This window comes from Pelophylax lessonae, assembly GCF_965119305.1.
Source record: "Pelophylax lessonae genome assembly, chromosome: 8".
Classification (NCBI taxonomy): Eukaryota; Metazoa; Chordata; class Amphibia; order Anura; family Ranidae; genus Pelophylax; species Pelophylax lessonae.
The window spans coordinates 293,545,680-293,569,193 of NC_138775.1; the positions used below are offsets into that span (position 1 = coordinate 293,545,680).

Sequence of the window (23,514 nt, forward strand, 5' to 3'; positions counted from 1 at the left end):
GCCTTTCATTGCAGAGGATCTAAAACCCCCCCCCCCTATACTTTGGCCCAATCCAGTGATGTGCACAACTGAAGCGACTTTCCCGGCTCTGTCCCTTGCAGGGTAGGTTGAAAGCAGGGGGAGCCATTGGCTCATCCTCCTATGCATCAAATCCTATGGCAAGGGAGTGGGGGAGCAGCCTTGTGGTCTCTTTCATTAGACGCAGACAAGGTGGCTTGGGAGCTAGCCCGCCCATTGAAAGTGCCTTTCTATAGGGGCACTCTGGGGGGGGGGGGGGGGTGGAGCAGCCAGGAGCGCCAGTTGGGGAAGAGATAGGAGGTGCAGAGTGGATATTTGCAAATCCATTACACAGAGCAGGGAAGTGTGTGTGTGTGTGTGTGTGTGTGTGTGTGTGTATATATATATATATATATATATATATATATATATCACTTTTGTTTTTTTTAAATCTGCAGATGTAATTTCATTTAAAATCCTTAGTAATCCTGCCATGACGGTACTGCCTGCCTTGAGCCACTTCCTTTTATAGGGTGACAACACTCTGTCCTGTCTCAGTTGTTGTCTCATCCGCCCTGAGGGCAGATTGGGTATTGTCCTCCATAGTATATTATCTACTGCTAGACCTTTTTATAGGATTCCTTAAGACATGGGTTGCTTTATGTTTATGTAGGATCTTCAGCAGCTGGGCAAATTCTCCCAATCCCCCCCCCCCCCCAAAATCCATTTCAAATAGTTGGCCTCCTCCTGGTAACCTAAAACATTTTTGAGTTGGGAAGGGGAAACGCTGTATCTTTTTGCCCTATTTGCTAACAATGGTTCTTTGCTGAGGGTGGTTTACAGAATCAAGACTGCTTCCTGTAGTAATAATAATAAAATGTTTATCTCCAAACTGGGAAAACAAAACTGCTATTGGAAATGGGTTTGCTGCATTTTTTTTTTTTTTTCCAAGTTCAAATCTGTTGGGGTGATGTGCCAGTAGGTGGGGATACCCCCCCACAATTTGATGCAGAGGTTACTTTTTCTCTGGCATAAAGTTGTATACGCACCACGACTTGTACCTCAGCAACGACTGATTTCTTTTGCAGGTTGCTGGGAAGCACAGGAACATGCAGGAGCACCAGAATGCCAAAAGCAGAAGACAGCCCCTCTCCAAACTCCCCCGTTACCACCCATTGGTGATGAAGGACAGCGGCAGTGAAGACGGTAGGTGCCTTAATATAATCATATGGTTGTAAATCGAATATAAAAAGCACATATTGGAGCCTCCAAAATAAAACTAATACAAGATGTGTGACATTGACATTTTATTTCTGCCCAACAGACCAGCCTGAACAGACTCTGAGGGATGATGAGTTTGAGGAAATGGAGCCCTGGGCCAAACCCCTGAGCCAGCTGTGGCAGAACAAACCTCAGAGCTTCCAGGTGGAGAGAGAATACAACCTGGCCATGTCTTGGGTCCCTCCGCACTGCTCTGTGTGTCTGCTCTTCAGGACGTATTATCAGGTGAGCTCCTGCCAGAGACCAGTGTGGCTGCCGCACAGAACTGACACATGGAGAAGTAAAATATTCCAGGAATCCTTTGTAAAAATAGCTTGTGATGGGAGGAAGTGTCGCTTCATTGTAGAGCAGATTCAAGCCGTGTGACTCATGATTGCCAAGTAACAGGCAGAGTAAAATCCTATAGTTTGTCAGGCAGATGTGTGCAGTTGGAAACTTGCTGAAGAGAATTGCTTGAAAGGTCCGGGCCTGCCACAACTATTACATTGCAGTTAAGTCACATTAAAGTGGCACTTTAGTCAGAAAATAAGTCCTGCTAGATCACTTCAGGCTGGTCCTTTTTTTGCAGGTATAGTAATGTAAAACATTAAGTGTCGGTTCACACTGATCCGACACGACTTCGGGCGACTAATGCCGTCGCCCGTGCACCGCGACTTCGGCACGGCTTGCAACGACGTCACATAATGGAAGTCAATGCAAGTCGCTCCGACTTTGCAAAAAAAGGTGCAGGAGCCTTTTTCTAAGTCGGAGCGACTTTGAGTCGCTCCTATTAGAACATGAACCATTGCACAGCATGGACCGCTACTTGTCAGGCGACCAAGTTGCCTGACAAGTCGGAACAGTGTGAACCGGCAGTTAAAGTAGGGACTCTACTGTTTTTAAAATCCAGTAACGCACTGTTTTTTTTTACTAAGGGTGTTGAAAATAATCATTGCATCGCGTTGCAGCCTTAAACGATTCGAATACGATGCTGAGGAATGGCCGCATCGATGCATGGATGAAGTCCTCCTGGCTCCTCCCCCAGGACAGCCCTGCCGGCTGCCAGTGCACTCAAAAGTTAAAACAAGTGTCAGTGACTCCATTTCAGGGACCCTTCCTAGTAAGGGTTAATGTAAATTGATGCCTGATTACCTTATCTCCCGATCGTTTCATCGCTGTCAGTCACATGCCCTCTGGCCAGCCGATCTCCTCCCCGCCAGCCAGAGTTACGTAGTGCATGAGACTGATGCCAGGGACTGACGGGGATGAAAAGATAGGGAGATAAGGTGATCAGGCATCCGTTTACATTAACCCTTACTAGGAAGGGTCCCTGAAATGGAGTCACTGACACTAATTTATTTTTAACTTTTGTACACTGGCAGCTGGCAGGGCTTTCCTGTGAAGTGCAGTGGGGGGAGGCCGCTATGTAATGTAAATTGGCTGTGTTATGTCAATGGGGGCTGTGGGCAGTAATCGTAATGCATCGATAGTCGTTCACATGATGATCGTATTTGAATCGTGAGACCAGTGAAGATGCGCAGCCCTAGTTTTTACCCTGTTCTGCACATGCGCAGTTGCTCTCCTCCATTTTTAAGCACTGCTGAGTCTGTAGAGGCCAATCTGCTGACAGCCTTCCAGTGGAATTAAACATTTCTGTCCTTTTTATGGTTGAGAACAGTCAAATCCAAACTGTTTTTTGAAACTGGCAAATCAATAGGTTAAGTTGCGCTTTGATTTACAGCTGGGGTTTTGGGCTTCAGCAAAATTGCGGCTAACAGCAAGAAACGGGAACACTGCTGGAGGCAATTTACAGCATACACTAATGTATGTTGGTAGCATAGTTAATAATGTGGAATATAGGTTCTTTAGTAAGGAACGTACTTTTTATTTTTTCCAAGTTATGGGTAAAGTTCTGCTTTAAGGGTCCAGCTTTATTTAATTTTGAACTGCTGCCTGGTCAAAGCTCTCTTGCCGCCTTTTTTTTTGTTTTTAACACTTTTTGCAGCACTTGATATTGCACAAGTACTATGCTAGTCACTTTTTCCTCTCATTGTGATCTCCATCCAGCCTCCTGCTCTTGTAGTTGGCTAAAGCTGGCCATGCATGGATCGCAGTTCGACCAGAATGGCCTGCTGGATAAATGCCACTCTCAGTCCTGCAGGCTATAGCCAGCAGCACTGATCATTGTATTCAGATGGCAGGGTTAGAACACAAAAAAAGCTCAGCAGGAGTGATTCCCCCACCCCACATCCAATGTAGTCATGGGGAATCGTCATATTTGGGTTGCTTTACTTCTTTCCCTCAAGTCTGCAAAGCTATTGAGGTCAGTATACAGGCATTCCGTACCGCACAATGCCTGAGATCAAATTTAAAGGCATCCCCCCTACAATGTCCTACACCAAGTTTCAACTTTTGAGTAGTAGTGTGTTTTTATATATCAAAAGGGATGTCTGGTGAATGACCTTCTTACAACAGTGGCAGTGATCCTGTGATAATCTATGGCAGGCCGTCACCCTTACTAAACGTGAGCCCTCTGTTTGCTTCTTATGAGTATACATAGACAACGGCAGTAAGATCTGAGGTCATCTCTATTTCTTGCATTGTATATAGCTTGGCCTTTACACAACCCCCTAAACCTAAATGCTTGCCTTTACTTTACTTCACTAAACTATCTGTGGAAAATCTAGCTGTATTCACTTGTGTGCATGTAACCCTAAAACTTAGGTTTCCATATGTGTTAGGCTATTCAGACAACTCTTAGTAGTTGTAGCCTGATATATAGAATATAAAATTTATTGTGTGAATTTTTTTTTTTTTTTTGCCGAATATTAACATTTTTGTGATATTTATTTTTTTTTGTCTCGCGTTTCCTTAAGTCGGCTTGTGAAGCGCAAAGCAAGACTGATGCGACTCCTGTAGCTTTCCAGCTAAAAACCAAGCCACTTATCCCAGAGATGTGCTTCACAACCACCAGCTGCAACACTGAGCTGAACCTGTCGGCTCCATTCCTGGAAGATGATGGAACCAGTCTGCTGATCTCCTGCAGAAAGTGCAACGTTTGCGTGCATGCAAGTAAGTGTTCACTGTATACCAAGGCAGAGCTCAGACACAGGGAGTGGATGGCAGGAGCTGCACCTGACCTCTGAACCCTGGTGGGGGGGGGATTGTAAGGTCAAAGGAAGGGCCTGAGACTAAAACTTAAGCAATTAGAGGTTTAAAAATCTAATCTGGGATCCTTGATCAGTTTACTGTTCTTGAGACTTTATGGGGATGGAACTGGTCAGAGGGAGTAAACCAGTTTTCTCCTCCTGTTTCCCCAGTGCCTGTGGTCAGTGGGACGGATAGTTCCCTGTTGGAGTGGGCTGGAGTAATGGTGCCCTCTTATCAGTGGGAGGAATTGTGTCCTGTTAATGGGAGTAGTAGTGCTGCATTGCTGGCATAGATGTGAGGATTAGTGTCCCCTTGGTGTTGGCAGGGGTAATGGTGCCTTCTTGTTTGTGTTGGTGGTAGGAACTAGGATGGGTAGTACTGTGTTGGTATATATGGGAGGAATAGTGCCCCGTTGGCATCAATAGGAGGGATCGGGGGCCTCGTCTGGTGTCGGCGGGAGGGATCGGGGGCCTCGTCTGGTGTCGGCGGGAGGGATCGGGGGCCTCGTCTGGTGTCGGCGGGAGGGATCGGGGGCCTCGTCTGGTGTCGGCGGGAGGGATCGGGGGCCCCGTCTGGTGTCGGCGGGAGGGTTCGGGGGGCCCCGTCTGGTGTCGGCGGGAGGGTTCGGGGGGCCCCGTCTGGTGTCGGCGGGAGGGTTCGGGGGGCCCCGTCTGGTGTCGGCGGGAGGGTTCGGGGGGCCCCGTCTGGTGTCGGCGGGAGGGTTCGGGGCCCCAAGGAGCAGTTAAAGACAAGCAAAGGGCTGCAGTTTGAGGACCACTGCACTAGAAGTAGACTTATGTTCCTGTGGGAAACGCTGATAAGGATTTGTTTTGTTTAGGCAATTAAGACCACTGCATAAATACAATGTTCTTGGACTTAAAATGGTACGGAGAAGAGCATTCGAACGTACTCATGTGCTTTACCTTTGAATGAAGTGGAGAAGAACTTCTGGTTGGTTTTTCCTGCTGTATGGGGCTACGTTCTAGAGATTTCTACTCCGTCCTTCTGTTTTATAAGGCAGGATTGGTGGGGAACTGTTTAACAGCAACACAGACGGAAATAAAGGCTTTCTGTAGTAGAATGGAGAGATTTAAACCCCTTTCCAGTTGTGAGAGAAGTCTGCAGTAGGGTCAGACTGGGTTAAAAAGTGGATGGGGAATTGCACAGATCCCATTTCTGTCCTTGGGTTCTCATCTCCTTTTTTCTCTGCAGGTTGTTACGGAGTGCCAAAAGACAAAGCTGTGGAGGGCTGGATGTGTTCTCGCTGTGAAGAGGATGCCATCTCACAGGTAGGATGCCCAGTGCACCCCTCCAACCAACTATTTTTTTTTTTTTTTTCTGTAGTCTTGTTATTGGATGACTTTCCTGCCCCCACCAATCACTATCTGCTCTTTTCCTAGGACTGCTGCCTGTGTTCTCTAAGAGGTGGAGCTTTACAGAAGGCCAACGATAACCGGTATGTAGTTTTGGGACCGAAAAATCTTTGTGGCGGTGGTTTTATTTTTTTATTTATTTATTTTTTTTTTCTCTCACAATATACCAGGGGTCTCAAAACTTTCTTAAATGGCCTGTTTACTGTCCTTTAAAACATAAAGGAGGCCGGACTGTGGTCAGCGGCCCATCTTTGGTAGCAGGGGTAGAAATTGTGCCCCATTGTTGGTGTCGGTGGGAGGAATAGTGCCCTGTCACTGTCAGCGGGTGAACTAGTGCTCCATCATTAGTATCAGTGGAATGAATAGCACCCTATCATTGTCAGTGGAAGGAATAGTGCCCTTGGTGTCAGTGCCAGGAATTATGCCCCATTGTTGGTGGCAAGAATGTCTCGTGCCAGATAAAGGCAAGCAAAGGGCTATTGTTTGGAGAATCCTGCAATATACAATCACACAGTGTAACTGCATTTTTATTTCCTTGTAATTTCTTATCAAGACTGTTGCAACTTTCTCCTTGTTTGCCTACCTCTGCACATGCTACCCCCCACTTCAGTCTATCATGAACGCTGTTGCTAGGCCCTTCCACTTTACCAACTGCTCAGTGTCCTCCACCCCCTCTCTACCATTTTCCTCCACTTGGTGTCCTGCACCCCCTCGCTGCCATTTGTCCTGCACCCCCTCGCTGCCATTTGTCCTGCACCCCCTCGCTGCCATTTGTCCTGCACCCCCTCGCTGCCATTTGTCCTGCACCCCCTCGCTGCCATTTGTCCTGCACCCCCTCGCTGCCATTTGTCCTGCACCCCCTCGCTGCCATTTGTCCTGCACCCCCTCGCTGCCATTTGTCCTGCACCCCCTCGCTGCCATTTGTCCTGCACCCCCTCGCTGCCATTTGTCCTGCACCCCCTCGCTGCCATTTGTCCTGCACCCCCTCGCTGCCATTTGTCCTGCACCCCCTCGCTGCCATTTGTCCTGCACCCCCTCGCTGCCATTTGTCCTGCACCCCCTCGCTGCCATTTGTCCTGCACCCCCTCGCTGCCATTTGTCCTGCACCCCCTCGCTGCCATTTGTCCTGCACCCCCTCGCTGCCATTTGTCCTGCACCCCCTCGCTGCCATTTGTCCTGCACCCCCTCGCTGCCATTTTTTTCCTCCACTCACTTCTGCTTACCCAACAAATACAATTTAAAATACTTGCATATAAAGCCATCCACAACTCTGGCCCAAGGTTCATCTCCAACCTTGTCCCAAAATATTGCCCAAACCACTCTCTCCGCTCCTCCCAAGTGCTTCTGCTTTCTCTCCATCACCTCCTTCCATGTTCCCCACCAGGACTTCTCCAGATCCTCTCCCATCCTTTTAGAACTCCCTACCCCATCTGTTCTACTGTCCCACGATCGCTTACTTTGCCTTTGGTTGATCGTTAAAAACTAAATCCTTCAAGGAAGCCTATCCCACCTAACTGACCCCCCCCCCCCCCTTTTTTTTTTTTTTTTTTTTTTTTTTTATTTATTCGCTAATTTGACACATTTATTAGTATTCATCTCTTTGACCCTTGACCCTTTTTTTTAGATTGTATCTCCCATGACCAGGGCCCTCCTATCCTGTATCTGTATTGTCCATCCACAAACTGTTTGGTGTTATAAATTCTGTAAACAATAAATTCTAAACTTTGTCTGCCAGGTGGGTGCATGTCATGTGTGCCGTGGCCATCGCTGAAGCAAAATTTGTGAACATTGCAGAGAGGCGTCCTGTAGACATCAGTAAAATCCCCCTGATGAGATTCCGGCTGGTACGTGTGCTGGCTTTGTTGGGTCATTAGCTTAGTGATTTGTCGCAGAGGTGCTGACCTTTTCTGTCTTTGTTCTAGAAATGTGCTTTCTGCAAGAAGAGGCGAAAGAGGGTGGAAGGATGCTGCGTCCAGTGCTCACATGGCCGGTGCCCCACGTCATTTCACGTCTCCTGCGCTCAGGCCGCTGGAGTCATGATGCAGCCGGATGATTGGCCCTTCGTGGTGTTCATAACCTGCTTCAGACACAAACCCTCACAGAATGAGGTAAGGTGGAGCCTCTGCCAGTATTAAAGGGGGACATAGAAGAGGTAAAGGGCCCCTTCTTTGAGTGGGGGGGAGGCATAAAAAAGCCTGGTTAGGGTTCTGGTCAATCTCCTTCCATCCTACACTAGTAGTAAATGGGGGACCTAGAACATATGGGGTTGTAGGGCATGAAGAAACCGGGGTGAGGTTCTAATAATTTCTTCCTCCCATCCTCCACCAATCATAAATTGGGACATGGAAGATGTAAGGCTATAGGCCCCTCCCTTAGGAAGTAAGGCATGAGGAAACCTGGGTAGGGTTCCAGTTCTTCTCCTGCACTGTAGTGAAGGGGGACATGGATGTAGGGTTATAGGCTCCTTTCTTGGCCATCACAACTTGATCAAAATTGGTGGAGTTCTGGTCCCTCCTACCTTGGTTCTTCTTCCTCCATAAATGCTTCATGGGCAGCCATGAAACTAACATTTTCAGAATAAGGCCAGCAATAGTAGCCTAATATGGTGCATGGAGAAGTATTTTGTAGGGGTTGTAGGCGGAGATCAGCCTAAAGCAGCATCTTTTATTCTCTCAACAGGGCAAAGATGCCGACCGAGACATTGTATTGGGACAGACGGTAATCGCCAAGCACAAGAATGGCCGCTACTACCAGAGTGAGGTGGTCAAGCTGACAAAGGAAACGTTCTATGAGGTCAATTTTGATGATGGCTCTTTCAGCGACAATCTCTATCCAGAAGACATAGTGGTAAGCGCTAACTCGGACGTGGACCAGAAATGCCCTCCGTGTGTGTTTGGGTTCCCTACATTTCCTTAGAAATGGTGGCTCTCCTGGCTGGATCTGTGGGGTCCCTCGAACAGGGGTCCACCTGTCCTGTGTATTGAATATACTGGGGAGTATATAGCTCTGAATGGTGGCCAGCTCACAGATTGAGGGTTTGATACTTAGACTTGGCTAATATATTAAAAGGTCAGTCTACCCAACACTGATGTCTACCCAACACTGATGTCTTTTTGGGTATGATGGAAACTTCCTAGATATTTTGGGGATTCTATTGGTAAGAACCCACTATCCCTGCGCTGAGTTCCTAGGCCTGTATACACCTGCTGAGTTCTCGGGTCTGTACACCTTCTGTGCCCATATGAGGGCTTCCACCTTCCCTGTGCCGAGTTCCTGGGTCTGTACACCTGTGCCCATTATGTGGGGTTCCCACCACCCCTGTACTGAGTTCTCGGGTCTGTACACCTGTGGTGCCCATTATGAGGGGCTCCCACCATCCTTGTGCTGAGTTCCTGGTTCTGTACACCCGCTGTGCCCACTATGAGGGGCTTCCACCATCCCTGTGCTGAGTTCCTGGGTCTGTACATCCGCTGTGCCCATTATGAAGGGCTCCCACCATCCCAGTACTAAGTTCCCAGGTCTGTGCCCGTTATGCGGGTTTCCCACCATCCCAGTGCTGAGTTCCCGGGTCTGTACACCTGTTGTGCCTGTTACAAGGGCTGTAAAAAAAAAAACTAAACAAAAATCCCAGCTCAACTCTCCAGCCAGCCTGCTACCAGCCAAATGAACCGGTCTTTCACAGTTTGTGTTAAAAACAGGGGTTAAGTTGGCACACAAATTTACAAATTTATGCGTAAGCTGTTACAAGTCACCCCATTATTATCCAAAATTCTAACTCTACATTCGGTTGGTTGCAGGCTGGCTGGCAAGTTGAGCTGAGAATTTTCTTTTGGTTGACCTGCATTGCCCTTCCATGCGCTCCTTGCTGCAAATGCCTGCTATAGGTGGAGGCGACCCCACTCCCGCGGTCATCATCGAGCAAGCAACTCATTGTATTCTGAAGTATACTTGAATTCATGCCAGTAGAACCAGCGTTTCAGAAACTTGTCCCGTGTACCGTGCTCAGTGGCCACTAGATGTTCCATTTCATTGAGGCAAGAAACCTTACGGAGCCACATAGCCACCGTAGGAGGCTGAGTCTGCTTCCAGAGCGGGGGGGATGCAGCTTTTAGCCGCCGTGAACAGAAGCGGCAGAATTGATTTCCGGTAAGACGCCCGCGGATATGATGGTGGAGAAGAAAGAGGGCTGGGTCTAGGGTGAGGGAATGGTCCGTAAATTTCTGGGCAATGCGCAGGACCTCCGCCCAAAATGTCCCTATCTAAGCATACATGTTGGGTCCGGTCACGGTGATCTGTATGATTTTATCTGACCAGCTTGTCAGACGTTTTTATAACCAAATGGAGGAAATCGGCTTCCTGTGTAGCTTGGATGGGAAAGACGTGACCTCCTGGCAGCCGTACATCTCTTTCATGACTTACATTTTGTTTATTTTCCTCTTCCTATCTTTCTCTCCCATCGAGGGGCACGCTCTTAGTCATTTTGCCTTTGTTTTAATTCAACAGCTTTAAATAAATAAAATCTCTGGTTATGTTTATGGAGGTCCTTGTTTGGAAAGTTCTGTTATGAGGCAGCGCTCAGTCCCGGTCTCCTGGTTGTGCTCCTGTGTGGTCACACGGGCTTGTGATGGAGGGGGAAGCGGTCACATTACGCAGACCTGGTCCACTATTGGCACCATTAGGGAAATGCCATGCATCCATTGCTGTAGTACAGAGTGGGGGGGTGGACGGCCAAGGTTGGGCCAGGATAATCCCCCCTGCCAGCATGCAGTTTTAAGAGGCTGTTTAAAAGGATGGCCCCCCACCATAAAAGTAGTTGTGGTCAATACTTAATGTCATCACCCTGGTATGGAAAGTCGGTGTAGGTGTGCCTGAACCGACGTAAGGGGGGTAGCCTGTAAATAAAGAGGGCACCCCAAAAGGAAAGAGGTTGAGAAAAAAGGGTGAAGGTGGGTGGGGTGACGAGCAGAGTAGCAGCAGGCCGGTATAGGGGAGGGGCAGTGCTATAAAGCCCGCTAGCTCCTCCCACAAATACCGGCCTGCGGCCGAACACTAGTAAAAAAAATAAACACTTTTGTGTTCTTCCTTCAATCCAGACTTTCACTACATTGTTGCCAAAGCTTGTCTTTGCCCATTGGCAGCTTTCTGGCATGGTCATCCTTAGCCTGGTTTTGGGGTGTGTTATGTTGATGTGTTATGTTGGTTGCTGGACAAATTGAGGACCGTGTTGTCAAGGTTTTTATGGGGCATGGATATATATATTATATTATTTATTTATTTTCACACTCTGCCCCTTCATTGTCTCTCTAATACCTGGAATGCCCAGTAAAAGTTGTGTATTTTATTTTAATTTGCAGAGCCGCGACTGTCTCAATTTGGGTCCTCCACCTGCTGGGGATATAGTTCAGGTCCGCTGGACAGATGGCCTTGTGTATGGTGCCAAGTTTGTTGCATCGCACACTATTCAGATGTACCAGGTGAGTTGTGTGGGTTTTTTTTTTTTTTTTTTCCTGAATGTATCCCTAATGGCTTAGCAGGTAAGAATCTGCTGTCTGAGGGGACGTGTATGGGGGGCTTTCCAGATTGTTTTCCAGCAATTTCGTTAAATTTTGAGATTTCGTTGAGTTCTTAAACTCCTCAGAATGGAGTTTAAAAAAAAGTCTGAATGGCCATTTAAAGTGATAATTCATACCTGCAGTCTGCTAATGTACAAATGACCTCAGTAACAGACAAGCTGTTTTATTCTGCAAAACCAGTCTGTGTGTGAGCACTTATTGTGCTGAGGGGGTGTGGTCGTTACTCAGCTCTGCAAGCAGAGAGCACTGGAGTGAGAGGGCAGGAAGCATTTTTACTGCAAGTTATTTTTAAAGCTTTTTCAGGCACAAATCCTAATAGACCTATACTGTACATTGGGCCATACACTTAATTATTTTTTAGGGTTTTTTTGCGTTTATGCAGTGGAGATACTGACTTGCTGCTCGTTTACATAATTGTGTATCCTTAGTTACAGTACAGTGTTTAAATTTTAATTTATATATATATTTTTTTAAAGGTGGAATTTGAGGATGGCTCTCAGCTCCCAGCAAAGAGGGACGATGTGTACACTCTTGACGAAGAGTTGCCAAAGAAAGTAAAGTCCCGTCTGGTAAGTATTTGGCCAACTGTCTTTATTCATACACACAGTTCTATTTTGTAGTTTAGTTTAAAGTGGAAGTAAACCCTTCTATTTAAGCCAAGGAAGCTGCCATAAGGGCGGGGTCCTTGCTGCGCATTTGGATTGGATCTGTTTAAACACTATACTGGTAATGGAAGTGTGTGTGTGTGTGTGTGTGTGTGTGTGTGTGTGTTAATCGTTATTTCTAACTATGCGCCGGGGATCTATTTTAGACTGACACTAACACTAGCTAATGTCACCTGTGTCACTAATAATAGTGATCAGAAAAAAAACTGTACACTATAAAAGTGACACTGCACGGAAGGGGTTAACTGGGGGTGATCAGGGGGTTAAATCTTTATTGGGGGGGCGGGGACCCTTAACCTCTTTTGGGATAGAAACTAACTCGCTAGCGCAAACTCAAGCCACAATCCCACTAATACAAAATACAGTAAAACACTATATTACGTGTATTAGTGTGCAATGTGACAGGGGGGAAGGGGTTAACTGGATGTGATCGGGGGGGGGGGTCAGTGGGTTAAATCTTTTTTGGGAGGGGGGTGGCGGGTATCCGAAGGATAAAATGAACGATCGCAAGCGCTAAACCTGGTCACAAGTCACACTTATACTGGTATATAGAAAATGCTATATACTGTATACAGTGTGTTTTGTGTAGGGGGGGATCAGGGGGTTAAATCTTTATTGGGGGGGTGGCGGGGACCCTAAACCTCCTTTGAGATAGAAACTAACTCGCTAGCGCAATCTCAAGCCACAATCACACTAATACAAAATACAGTAAAACACTATATTACGTGTGTATTAGTGTGCAATGTGACAGGGGGGGAAGGGGTTAACTGGATGTGATCAGGGGGTTAAATCTTTATTGGGAGGGGGTGGCGGGTATCCTAAGGATAAAAGGGAGGGGGTGGCGGGTATCCTAAAGATAAAATGAACGACCTCAAGCTCTAAACCTGGTCACAAGTCACACTTATACGGGTATATATAAAATGCTATATACTGCATAGTGTGTTGTGACAGGGGGTGTAGGGGGGATCAGGGGGTTAAATCTTTATTGGGGGGGGGGGGCGGGGACCCTAAACCTCCTTGGGACAGAAACTAACTTGCTAGCGCTAAGTCAAGTTAATCAATGGGTTTACTTCCACATAAATTAGAAACAAAGTTTTTAAAACAATTCTTTTTTTCTTTTCCCCATCTGACAGTCTGTGGCATCCGATATGCGCTTCACGGAAATCTTCACAGAGCAGGAAGTGAAGCAAGAGGTGAAAAGACAGCGAGTCATCAACTCCAGGTATAGAGAGGACTACATTGAGCCCGCTTTGTACCATGCCATCATGGAGTGAGGTTGCACTCCTCGGCAGCTCCACCTAGGGGGCAGCGCACAACCCTGGCCAACCGTCTTGTTCTGTTGGGACCTTTATATCTTCTTTACTGTGACTGGACTCTTTCCACCTTTTCGGATACTGAGGCTCCTGCCATCTCTATGGAAAGCATGATGGGTAAAGGACAACTTGGATGAACTGTCCCGGGTCTCGGCACCAACTTTTCTGTTTGGCATTTCCCTTTTTTTTTGGCTTTTGAGGTTATTCAAGGCTCTACTTACTGTTGGAACAGTGTTACCATTATCCTCTTCTATGATGGGTTTCTTGCCTCACCCTCTGTAGCCAATCCCCCTCCAGGAGCCTTTGAAATCAACTTGACATTGATGGGAACTTTTTTTTTTTTTTTTTCCCCCTAAACCCCCCCTCTGCTGATTGTCGGTTTGGACATTCAAAGGCTGGATTCACTTTTGATATTTGTGGCATTGTATGAGATGGACGTGTTCCTGCTGATTAAATAAACTGCAGATTAACATGAGTCAATGGGAAACCGGTGAAGGGTAAATGTTAGGCCTTGTTTTCTAAGATCCAGTGAGTGTCTGTCTACCTCTCGTCCTAACAGCTAATCGTCTGTTAAACCTTCAGGATTTCAAAATTCATATCTGGCATCAAATCTCCAAATCAAGGGGGAGTATCTTTTTTTTTTTTTTTTCTCCTCTCTCCCCCCCCCAAACACATCAATATCCAGATATCTCATTCCCTCTCCGCCTTCACAAATGAGCGTCGCCACCAGCCTGCTCTTCTGAACTTTCATTATTTCTAACTAGTTCATCAGCTTGAGGAACTAATTAAAAAGTTAGATTATTTGGTGTTTTGTGACCCAAAATCTGAGGATCAAATCCTGGTATTTCGAGGTTCAGGGGAGACTTGGGTTTCTGAAGTTCCGCCAACGTAACAAGGACTGGTTGGGGGGAGAATCCAATATTAAGTGTATGGAAACCCATTGGCACTACTCCCTGCATATGGATTATTAAGACCCTAAATAGGATAAATGGCCATAAATGCATATCGCCATCAAGCCCATTTTTTTTGCCTCTTTTGCAGTCATGTGACGTAGGACGTTTACCTCCACACCTCACCGTCTGAGAGTAGGGTGAGGATTTGTTTCATTGTGTGAAGAAGCCTAGAACATTATGTGAAGGGACACTCCCACACATCTTAATGACCCAATCGCTCACTCGGGAATGGTTGGCGTGCCGCTTTCCTCGGATTTGAGAACTCCAGAGACTAAACATGAAAGGAGGCGCAAGCACCTAGTGCATTACCCTTGGACGCCTTCTAATTATTTATTGAATGCCAAAAAACATACACTCAAAACATGAAGGTTAAAAATCGCATAAAACAATTCCGCCTCATGTGGAAAGGACATCCCTGTGCTTAGGACTTGTTTTATGCAATTTTTAACCTTCATGTTTGTGTTTTTTTGGCATTCCTTGGACACCTAATTTATTGAATGCAAAAAAACACATAAAAACATGAAGATTAAAAACTGCATAAAACAAGTCCTAAGCACAGGGATAAGTCCTTTCCACATGAGACGGACTTGTTTTATGCGATTTTTAACCTTCATATTTGAGTTTTTTTTTTGGCATTTAATAAATCATTAGGTGTCTCAAGGGTAATGCACTAGGAACTTGCGCCTCCTTTTATGTTTTTTATCCCTTTTATACATGCATGTTTGTCTGCTGGCTATTGGATGCTGCAGACTTGAGCTGTGCAATCTGCTGATCAGTTGCCTAAATATGCTCTTATCAGCTGCTTCTACAGCTAAAGTCGGCATCACCTATTAGCCAGCAGAGGAGCATGTATGTCTAATTGGATGAGAAATGTTCTTTCACATAATGCTAATAAGTTGCTTGACTAGGGTGTTATCAGGGCTCCTTCTGCAGCTAAAGTCTGCATCACCTATTAGCCAGCAAAGGAGCATGCATGTCTAAAGGGATTGTGGAGGAAGTGTTCTTTCACATAATGCTAATGGATCGTGGGGGAAGTGTTCTTTCACATAATGCTAATAAGTTGCTTGATTAGGGTCTTATCAGAGCTGCTTCTGCAGCACCCATTAGCCAGCAGAGGAGCATGCATGTCTAATTGGATGGTGGGGGAGAAATGTTCTTTCACATAAGACCCTAGTCAAGCAACTTATTAGCATTATGTGAAAGAACATTTCTCCCCCACCATCCAATTAGACATGCATGCTCCTCTGCTGGCTAATGGGTGCTGCAGAAGCAGCTCTGATAAGACCCTAATCAAGCAACCTATTAGCATTATCAGAGCTGCTTCTGCTGCTAAAGTCTGCAGCACCCATTAGCCAGCAAAGGAGCATGCATGTCTAAAGGGATCGTGGAGGAAGTGTTGTTTCACATAATGCTAATAAGTTGCTTGACTAGGGTGTTATCAGAGCTGCTTCTGCAGCACCAATTAGTCAGCAGAGGAGCATGCATGTCTAATTGGATGGTTGGGGAGAAATGTTCTTTCACATAGACCCTAATCGAGCAACTTATTAGCATTATGTGAAAACATTTCTCCCCCCACCATCCAATTATTTCCCCCGCCATCCAATTAGACATGCATGCTCCTCTGCTGGCTAATGGGTGCTGCAGAAGCAGCTCTGATAAGACCCTAATCATGCAACTTATTTGCATTATCAGAGCTGCTTCTGCCGCTAAAGTCTGCAGCACCCATTAGCCAGCAAAGGAGCATGCATGTCTAAAGGGATTGTGGAGGAAGTGTTCTTTCACATAATGCTGTCCAATCTACTGATTGGTTGCTTGGTTACAGTCTTAATAGAGCCGCTTCTTCAACAGATTGTACAGCTAATGACTACAGTACCCAGTGCAGAAGAACATGCATGCATAAAGGGATGCTGGCAATGTGTTCTTTTGTGTAACTTGGGAGCTGAGCACGGCTTCCTTTTACTTTGACACTCCTGGTTGAAGATGGAAGATCGGCTGGGACCGCGTTTCTTCTCTTAATAAGGAAGTAGAGGGAAATTTGGGTATTGCTAAAGAATATAGTAAGGGAAGGAATGTTGAGTGCACATGAACAGTAAATTTAGGGACAGTGATTGGGGGGGGGGATGGGGATATTTCGGGTTTACTGACACTTTAAGTTAAGGTCTCTTTTCTTACAAAACAAACTGGTAGTTAATTTAAAGAATATATTTATAATGCAGCGTGTGTAAGACTAGTGCTTTTAGTCCCTCCCCCAAGGGCGTTGCAGGTATGGCGAATATTTCTCGGTTAGCCTTTTTCTGGTGGAATTTTGTTTTTTCTTTTGCAGAACAGTAAACCTGTAGCCCGGCGTTTGCCACTTTTGACCCTATTTTTTTTTTTTGCTTAGGAACTTAAAGTCCCAGCATGCCTCGCAGCCAGAGGAAGGGACAGCAGGTGACCAAATGCCTTTTTTTCTAGCGCCTCTGTAGGTTTTTTTTACAGAATCGCCGTCTAAGGTGACGGACAAGGTCAAGTTTCTGGGACAGAGACCCCACCCCCCGCTATCGGAATCTGAACTGATAAACCCCACAAATTTCTTTGTAAATTGGATTTTTTTTTCTTTAGAGGTGCAAAACCTTCTCCTGATGCTGATTTCTGCAGTATCGCCCCCCCCCCCCCCTATGTATTGTAATAATAAAAGGAAAAAACAACTTTTTTATTTTCTAAACATTAAATTATATGGCATCGTAGAGCATTAATTTTAGCAATAAACTTGTGTGGCGTGCAGCTATTGTGTCTGAATATTATTTGAATATATGTGGTATTTAAATAAAAAAATAAATAAAATGACTTGGCGTTGTGCTTCTTAATGTGTTTGGTGTGTGTGCGGGTTGGAGATTACAGCATATTGCCATTACTGGAACCCATAGAAAGCATCTACTAATCGGGATGAGCCAGGCTATTCTCTAGAACTGGAAGCCCTGGTTCACACTGAATCTGACTTGAAGGTCGCACGATTTCAAAGCCATCTGGCTGACATCTGTGCGACTTCATGCACAGATGCCTAGGCGAGTCACACCTGAAATTGCAAGAACTAATATTTCTCTATCGTTCATTGACGGATGCGGTTCTCTCTGATCCATATCAGTAGGGTTATACTGCCCCCCTACTGGAGTAGGACACTAGGCATAAAGATATGGCTACGCCTATGGGCAGTCCCAGGGGGGTATACTCCCCTCTCTCTGCTATAGGTACTCAGTGTTTTGTGTGCTTCCCCTGCCTAGTCAGGAGTAAGGACCTAGTTCCTTGCTGGGATCTCTGATCCTGGCAATTTTTTTATTTTCTTTGTAGATCTCACAGGGGAAAAAATTAATCTAATCAACTGCTGGACTGGGCAGTGGACTTATTCTCACACCCCCCCCAGTCTGACCCAGTGAGCGCGCACAGACCTCAGCTCCACACTAAGTCGGCGTGACATAGCCCCAATGGACAAGGGCTGGCCTGCGAGTTTACGCCTCGTGAGGTCGCATACGACCGGGGGTCTTGGCCTGAGTTGCGGTGTTCCTCCTGGCCGACAGCCCCCCCCCCCCCTATTTCTATGGAGAGGAGGTTCTGTCTGGAGTGGAGGGTACACCCTCTCTCTTCCTGCATAGGATGTCAGTTTTTAATCTGCTTTGTCAGAAGTAATGACCTAGTTCCTTGCTGGTATCTTTGGTCCTGGCTTAAATATTTTTTTTTTTTTTAGCTAACCGTCTGTGTCCTAAGCCCCCTCGTCCTACGGAATGTGCGCTGCATACTCCTAGATAGAGTTCAGGTGCTCAAGGTGTACTTGGGCGACTACTGAGTCTTTCCGTTAAGTCAGGCTCGCTCTCTGTGCTCATGGATGGCCCAAGAACGGGGCTGCCTGCATCTGCTGCGACTCTTTCCAGATGGATCGGATAGACGGTGGTGCAGGCTTCTTCAATTAAGGGTCAGGTCCTGCCTCTTGGCACGTTCTATTTGGGTGCCTATTGCTTCCTGGGCTTTTCGCCATACAGGCATCTGTGCTTCCGGTTGCAAGACGACTACCTGGTCGCTTTTGATCACACCTTTACCAAATTTTTATAAGGTGGATGTGCTGGCATCTGCAGATGCCTCTTTTTGGGCGTAAGGTTTTTTCTTTTGCTGTCTGGAGGGCTTTTGGCCTTCCTTGAGGGGGTTTGTGATTTGTTTCAGGTGGGCCTCATCTTTTGCTCTGAGGAGTCCTATTGTGGTAGACTGTGTTTAGCCTTGGGCACTTGTTCGTTTCTGCTGTTCCCACCCCTCATTTTATGGCAATGCTTTGGGACGTCCCTACTCATATGAATCGGAGAACTGCGTCTATCAATGAACGATAGAGAAAACTGGACTCTTGCCTTTCTGTAAAACCCTTTTCTCAAGTTCACTGATGGATGCAGTACCTGCCCTTCTTTTTGAGTTGGGTTGCTGTTACTTTCTGACACTGCTTTGATCCAAAACTGACATCCTATACAGGAAGAGAGTGTACCCTCTGGGACTGCTCATAGGCATAGCCAGAACTTTTTTTTTTTTTCTGCCTAGTGTCCTACTCCTGTAGGGGGCAGTATAACATGATATGAATCAGAGAACTACGTCCCATCAATGAACTTAAGAGAAAAGGATTTTACGGAAAGTCAAAAATCCAGTTTTCTCCTCTCCCCTTCCAGGACGGCAACACATGAGAGGCTCCACCCTAAAGGAAACACAATCAGTTCAGTTGTTACAAGGCCCCCCCCCTTCCCCCCCCCCCCCCTTGTCCCTCAGTATTGATTGTGTTTCTCCTACAGCGAAAACATTTAAATTTTTTTTGTCTCTGACCTGAAGACTGTGTTGGATGGTCCCCCTGTGAGGCAGGTTCAGGAACGCCGGTGATGGCTGCTCTCTTCCTGCATGCTTTCCTATAGGCTTTTCACTGGTCGCCCCAAGATACAGGCAGTTGGCACAATGTTGGTGGTCCCTCCAGAGCCTGTGGCCTGCTCTTCAGCAGGGGTCTCCTCCGGTCCTCCCTGCCATTCAGCCAGCATTCGGCTGCTGGACAAAGTGGCGGCTTGGAGAAGGAACCAGCGAGCTCCAAAACCTACTTTGAAACCGGAACTTCCGATTTGTGCAGAGAAGGCGTAGCATGCACAGTGCAACCTGGAAGAGGGAAGTGCCGAGTAGAGGCTGGACCCGCATGGCGGCAGTAAGGCAGACTCTCCAGCCAGAAAGCTGCCGAAGACATGAAACCTGCTGCAACCCACCTCATGGCTTAGGTGGAGGGAAGGTTGGTGCAGGTGGCTGCAGGCAAGATCAGATCAGTCCAGTAAGTGCCATTTTCTCTGTTGGGGCTAATACCAGTGTCTGGTTTAGTCCCTGGTAGTTCCCATGCTCTCCCTCATCGGGGACCTGTAACCAAGTTATTGTGGGGCAGCAAGAGTGATCTGGTGTTTTATCGCCTCTTCTCTTGCAGAAGCCCCAGGTGGAACCCAGGAGACCTCTGATAAACCATCCCCTGTATCCGCTAGCACTAGCGCCTCTAAAAAGTGTGGGAATTGCGGGGAGAGACTGCCCAGATCTCACACAAGCCCTTTTCTTACAGGTGTATTCAACTGGCTGGTAAGGAGGCTTTAGGGTTGATGAAAGATTTCCTCAAGTCTGTACAGGAGGAAATGCTAGCCACTATCCAGTCCTTCTGCACCTCTGTAGCTTCCCCCCCAGGTAACAGAGCCGGGTGAGCTAACCCCCTAATGAGGGAGAGTTTACTTTCCAAGGCAGGCCCATCTGCTTTGCTTTTCTGCCTGGTTTGCAGGGTTCCAAAAGCAAGGAAAGAGGAAGACCTAGGGAACACAGAAATTCAGGCTAAGTCTCAGCTTTGCTCTGGAGAGGAGGTTGCGGTGAACCCAGATAATTAGGCTGAGGAGACCAAATTGAACAAAAATCTGGTCTGGAAAATCTGTAGAGACTCCTTCAAGCCGTTTATGCTACAGAAGAAATCTCCAATCTTGGCACAGGATAAGATGTATAAAGGAATGGTTAAAAACCAATCTAAAGTATTTCCTGTTCACCAATCCTTGAAAGAATTAATTCTTCAAGAATGGCAGTTTCCTGAAAGAGGTTTGGTTAGACCAAAGACATGGAAAAGGAGTTTCCCCTTTAAGGAGGAAGAGGTGCAAAAATTCCTAAAGAGTCCAAAATTGGACACCTCCCTGTCTCAAGTGATGAAGAGGTCTGATCTCTCCTTTGAGGACACAGGGAATATCAGAGATGCCATGGACAAGTCAGAATCTCTGTTAAAGAGAGCCGGGGATGCCAACTCCTCCACTATGGCTCCAGAACTGGCTGCAATCTGTGTTGCTAGGAATGCAGATTACTGGATAGAAAAACTTACAAGACACCTTTCACAGGGAAGTCACAGGAGGTGCTGGATTCCCTTTCAGTTATAGGGAAGGCTGTCGCTTATTTGGCTGACTCAGCAGTTTAGTCAGTGATGGCCTCAGCCAAAACCGGCACTCTCATTAATTCAGGAAGGAGAGCCATTTTGGATTAAAGCTTGGGAAGGCGTCTCTTCTTCAAAGGTGAAGCTCTGTGGGCTGCCTTTTGGGATCCTTACTATTGGGCTCAGGCCTGGATGAAGTGTTGTCCAGGTCCTCTGAGAAGGGGGAAGACATTTTCTAGCAAGCCCATAAGGGAGAAATATAGGAAATTTATTGGTAGCCCCCCAGGGCAAAGTCAACAGAGCCAAAAAAGAGCCCAATAAGAATTGGGGCTTTGGTAGAGGTAGGCAAAGAAGTAATTTGCACTTCCCCCCCCCCCCCCCCTCTCCAGGCTCAAGTGCCAAAGATACTAAGTGACGCCAGAGTCAAAGTGGAGGGCAGACTGTCTCATTTAATTTCCCAATGGAAGGAAATTTCAGTCAGTCCATCCATTTATCACCTCATTCAGGAGGGCTACCACCTAGAATTTTCATCCATACCCCCACTAGAAGTGACTAACTCCTCCTCTCAAAGGATGTACTAAAAAGAAGAGCCCTTTTATATGGGATTCAAGAACTGGAGGAACAACTAGTGATCGTTCCCGTGCCAGAAAATCAGCTTTACCAAGGCTTTTACTCCCACGTGTTCGTGGTACTCAAGCCCTCGGAAAAATACTACCTTATCATAAACCTCAGAAACTTAAACAAGTTCCTAGAGTACAAGAGGTTTTCAATGGAAGGTATTTATACAAGCTGCAAAAACCTGTTGAAAGATGTGTTTATGACTACTCTGGATCTCAGGGATGCCTACCTGCATTTTCCAATTCATCCATAACGCCAGGCCTTTCTGAGATTTACGGTGGTCACCGAGGAGGGGACTGCACATTGGCAGTTCAGGGCACTCCCCTTTTGGTCTAGCAGCCAGTCCAAGGATTTTTTTTTTACCAAGATCCTGGCAGAGGCGGTGACCTATCTTCATCTCTAGGGAATAGCTTTAATTCCTTACCTGGACGATCTACTGATTTTTGGTCAATCAGTGGACCAAGTGAGATCAAGCACCCAGAAGGTGTTAACAGTCCTACAAACGCTAGGCTGGTTGATCAGCATGGAAAAGTCATCCCTGGAGCCGGCCCACGTTCAGACCTATTTAGGGTACCGGATAGACTCGGGGGTACAAAGTCTTTTCCTTCCAAGGGAAAAGGTAGTCTCTTCAGTAAGAGGGTTGATGGTCGCCCCTCGGGCTCCAGGAGAGAGATCCTTTGAGTTCTGGGGCTCATGTCAGCCTGTATCGCAACAGTAGTTAAGGCGCAGTTACACTCGAGACCTTCAATTCTTCCACCTTTCCGCTTGGGACAAAGGTAGAGTCCCTGGATGAAAGTTTAATCCTCACCCCTCAGGTAAAAACTTCCCTGGAGTGGTGGTCAATACCAAGCAACTTAGAAAAGGGCAGACCTTTGGGCCAGTGGAGCCCACTGAAGGTCACCACGGACGCAAGCACCTGGGGTTGGGGGGCTCATCTAGAGGGAGCCCAGTCCTCCAACTTCAGAGAACTCAGAGCAGTGGGCGAAGCCCCAAGAGCCTTAGAGAATTCCATTTCAGGCATGGAAATTTAGGTCTGCTCCGACAATGCTACAACAGTAGCTTACCTCAATCACCAAGGGGGTACCAGGTCAAGATCCCTGTTGGTACTAGCCCAGGAAATCTTAGGCTGGGCCGAATGAAGAGTGATCTCCCTGTCAGCCATTCATATAAAATGCCAAAGCAACTGGGAAGCAGATTTCCTCAGCCGCCATCCAATAAGACAAGGGGAATGGGAGCTAAATTCGAAAGTATTTGACACTAGTCCAGAAATTTGGCTGCCCAGAAATAGACCTATTTGCCAGCTTCCAAAACAAGAAGGTAAAGAGATTTTTTTCCCTTTTGTGGGATGTTGGGCCTGGATGCTCTGGCCCAGACATGGCAGTTCGAGTTAGCCTATGCCTTTCCCCCCCTCTAACTCTTATAGCTCGAGTTTTACAGAAGCTCAGTCATTCCTCCGGGCCTTCGCCTCCTCCTGATTGCGCCATGGTGGCCAAGGAGGTCATGGTTTGCGACCCTGAAAACGTTATCGGTGGCGCCTCCTTGGAAGCTTCTGAACCTCCCAGACCTGCTATTGCAGGGACCAGTTTGGCACCCCAGGCTGGAGTTCTTCCAGTTGACCGCCTAGTTAGTGAGCGCCAGATCCTAAGATTAAAGGGCTGCTCAGACAGAGTGATAGACACTCCTCCTGAGCAGGAAACCAATAATGAGGAAAATATACTTAGAAGTTTGGAAAACATTTTGTACTTTGCATAGGCAGAAGCAAATTTCTTCCGCCTCTGTCCCCATAATCTTGGATCTCCTACAAGATGGGGTAGAAAAGGGTGTGGCGGTTAACACCCTTTGGGTACAAATAGCGTCTCTCTCTGTTTTTCTTTGCAAAAGAACCTTTAATTAAAAGATTTTTTGTGGCTAGGGACAGAGCTACCCCTGTCACTAGAGACAGGTTCCCTCTTTGGGACCTGACTAGGGTTCTAGCGGTGTTCCCTTAAAGTTTTTGTCCCTAAAACTAGCCGTTCTATTAGCTGTCACGACAGCCAGAAGTGTAGGGGACTTACAAGGTCTTTCGATTAACGAACCTATCTTCCCAGATAGGATTAGTCTCAGGCCAGATCCTCTATATTTGCCCAAAGTAGCATCTTCATTTCACAGGAAGCAGGAGATAATTTTACCATCTTTTTGTGATAAT

General features: G+C 46.7%; 1 protein-coding gene across 1 annotated transcript in view; it reads left to right on the forward strand.

Annotated features, from left to right (window-relative positions):
* KDM4A (lysine demethylase 4A) overlaps positions 1 to 13,426 on the forward strand; it is a 34,283-nt gene extending 20,857 nt beyond the window's left edge. The window contains exons 11-21 of the mRNA XM_082265942.1: positions 1,086 to 1,203; positions 1,322 to 1,503; positions 4,134 to 4,329; positions 5,620 to 5,696; positions 5,808 to 5,863; positions 7,516 to 7,624; positions 7,703 to 7,888; positions 8,460 to 8,627; positions 11,135 to 11,254; positions 11,830 to 11,922; positions 13,152 to 13,426. Coding sequence (XP_082122068.1) covers positions 1,086 to 1,203; positions 1,322 to 1,503; positions 4,134 to 4,329; positions 5,620 to 5,696; positions 5,808 to 5,863; positions 7,516 to 7,624; positions 7,703 to 7,888; positions 8,460 to 8,627; positions 11,135 to 11,254; positions 11,830 to 11,922; positions 13,152 to 13,292 — 1,446 coding nt within the window. The 3' untranslated portion in view covers positions 13,293 to 13,426. The remainder of the gene's footprint in view (positions 1 to 1,085; positions 1,204 to 1,321; positions 1,504 to 4,133; positions 4,330 to 5,619; positions 5,697 to 5,807; positions 5,864 to 7,515; positions 7,625 to 7,702; positions 7,889 to 8,459; positions 8,628 to 11,134; positions 11,255 to 11,829; positions 11,923 to 13,151) is intronic.
* Positions 13,427 to 23,514: the final 10,088 nt, after the last annotated feature.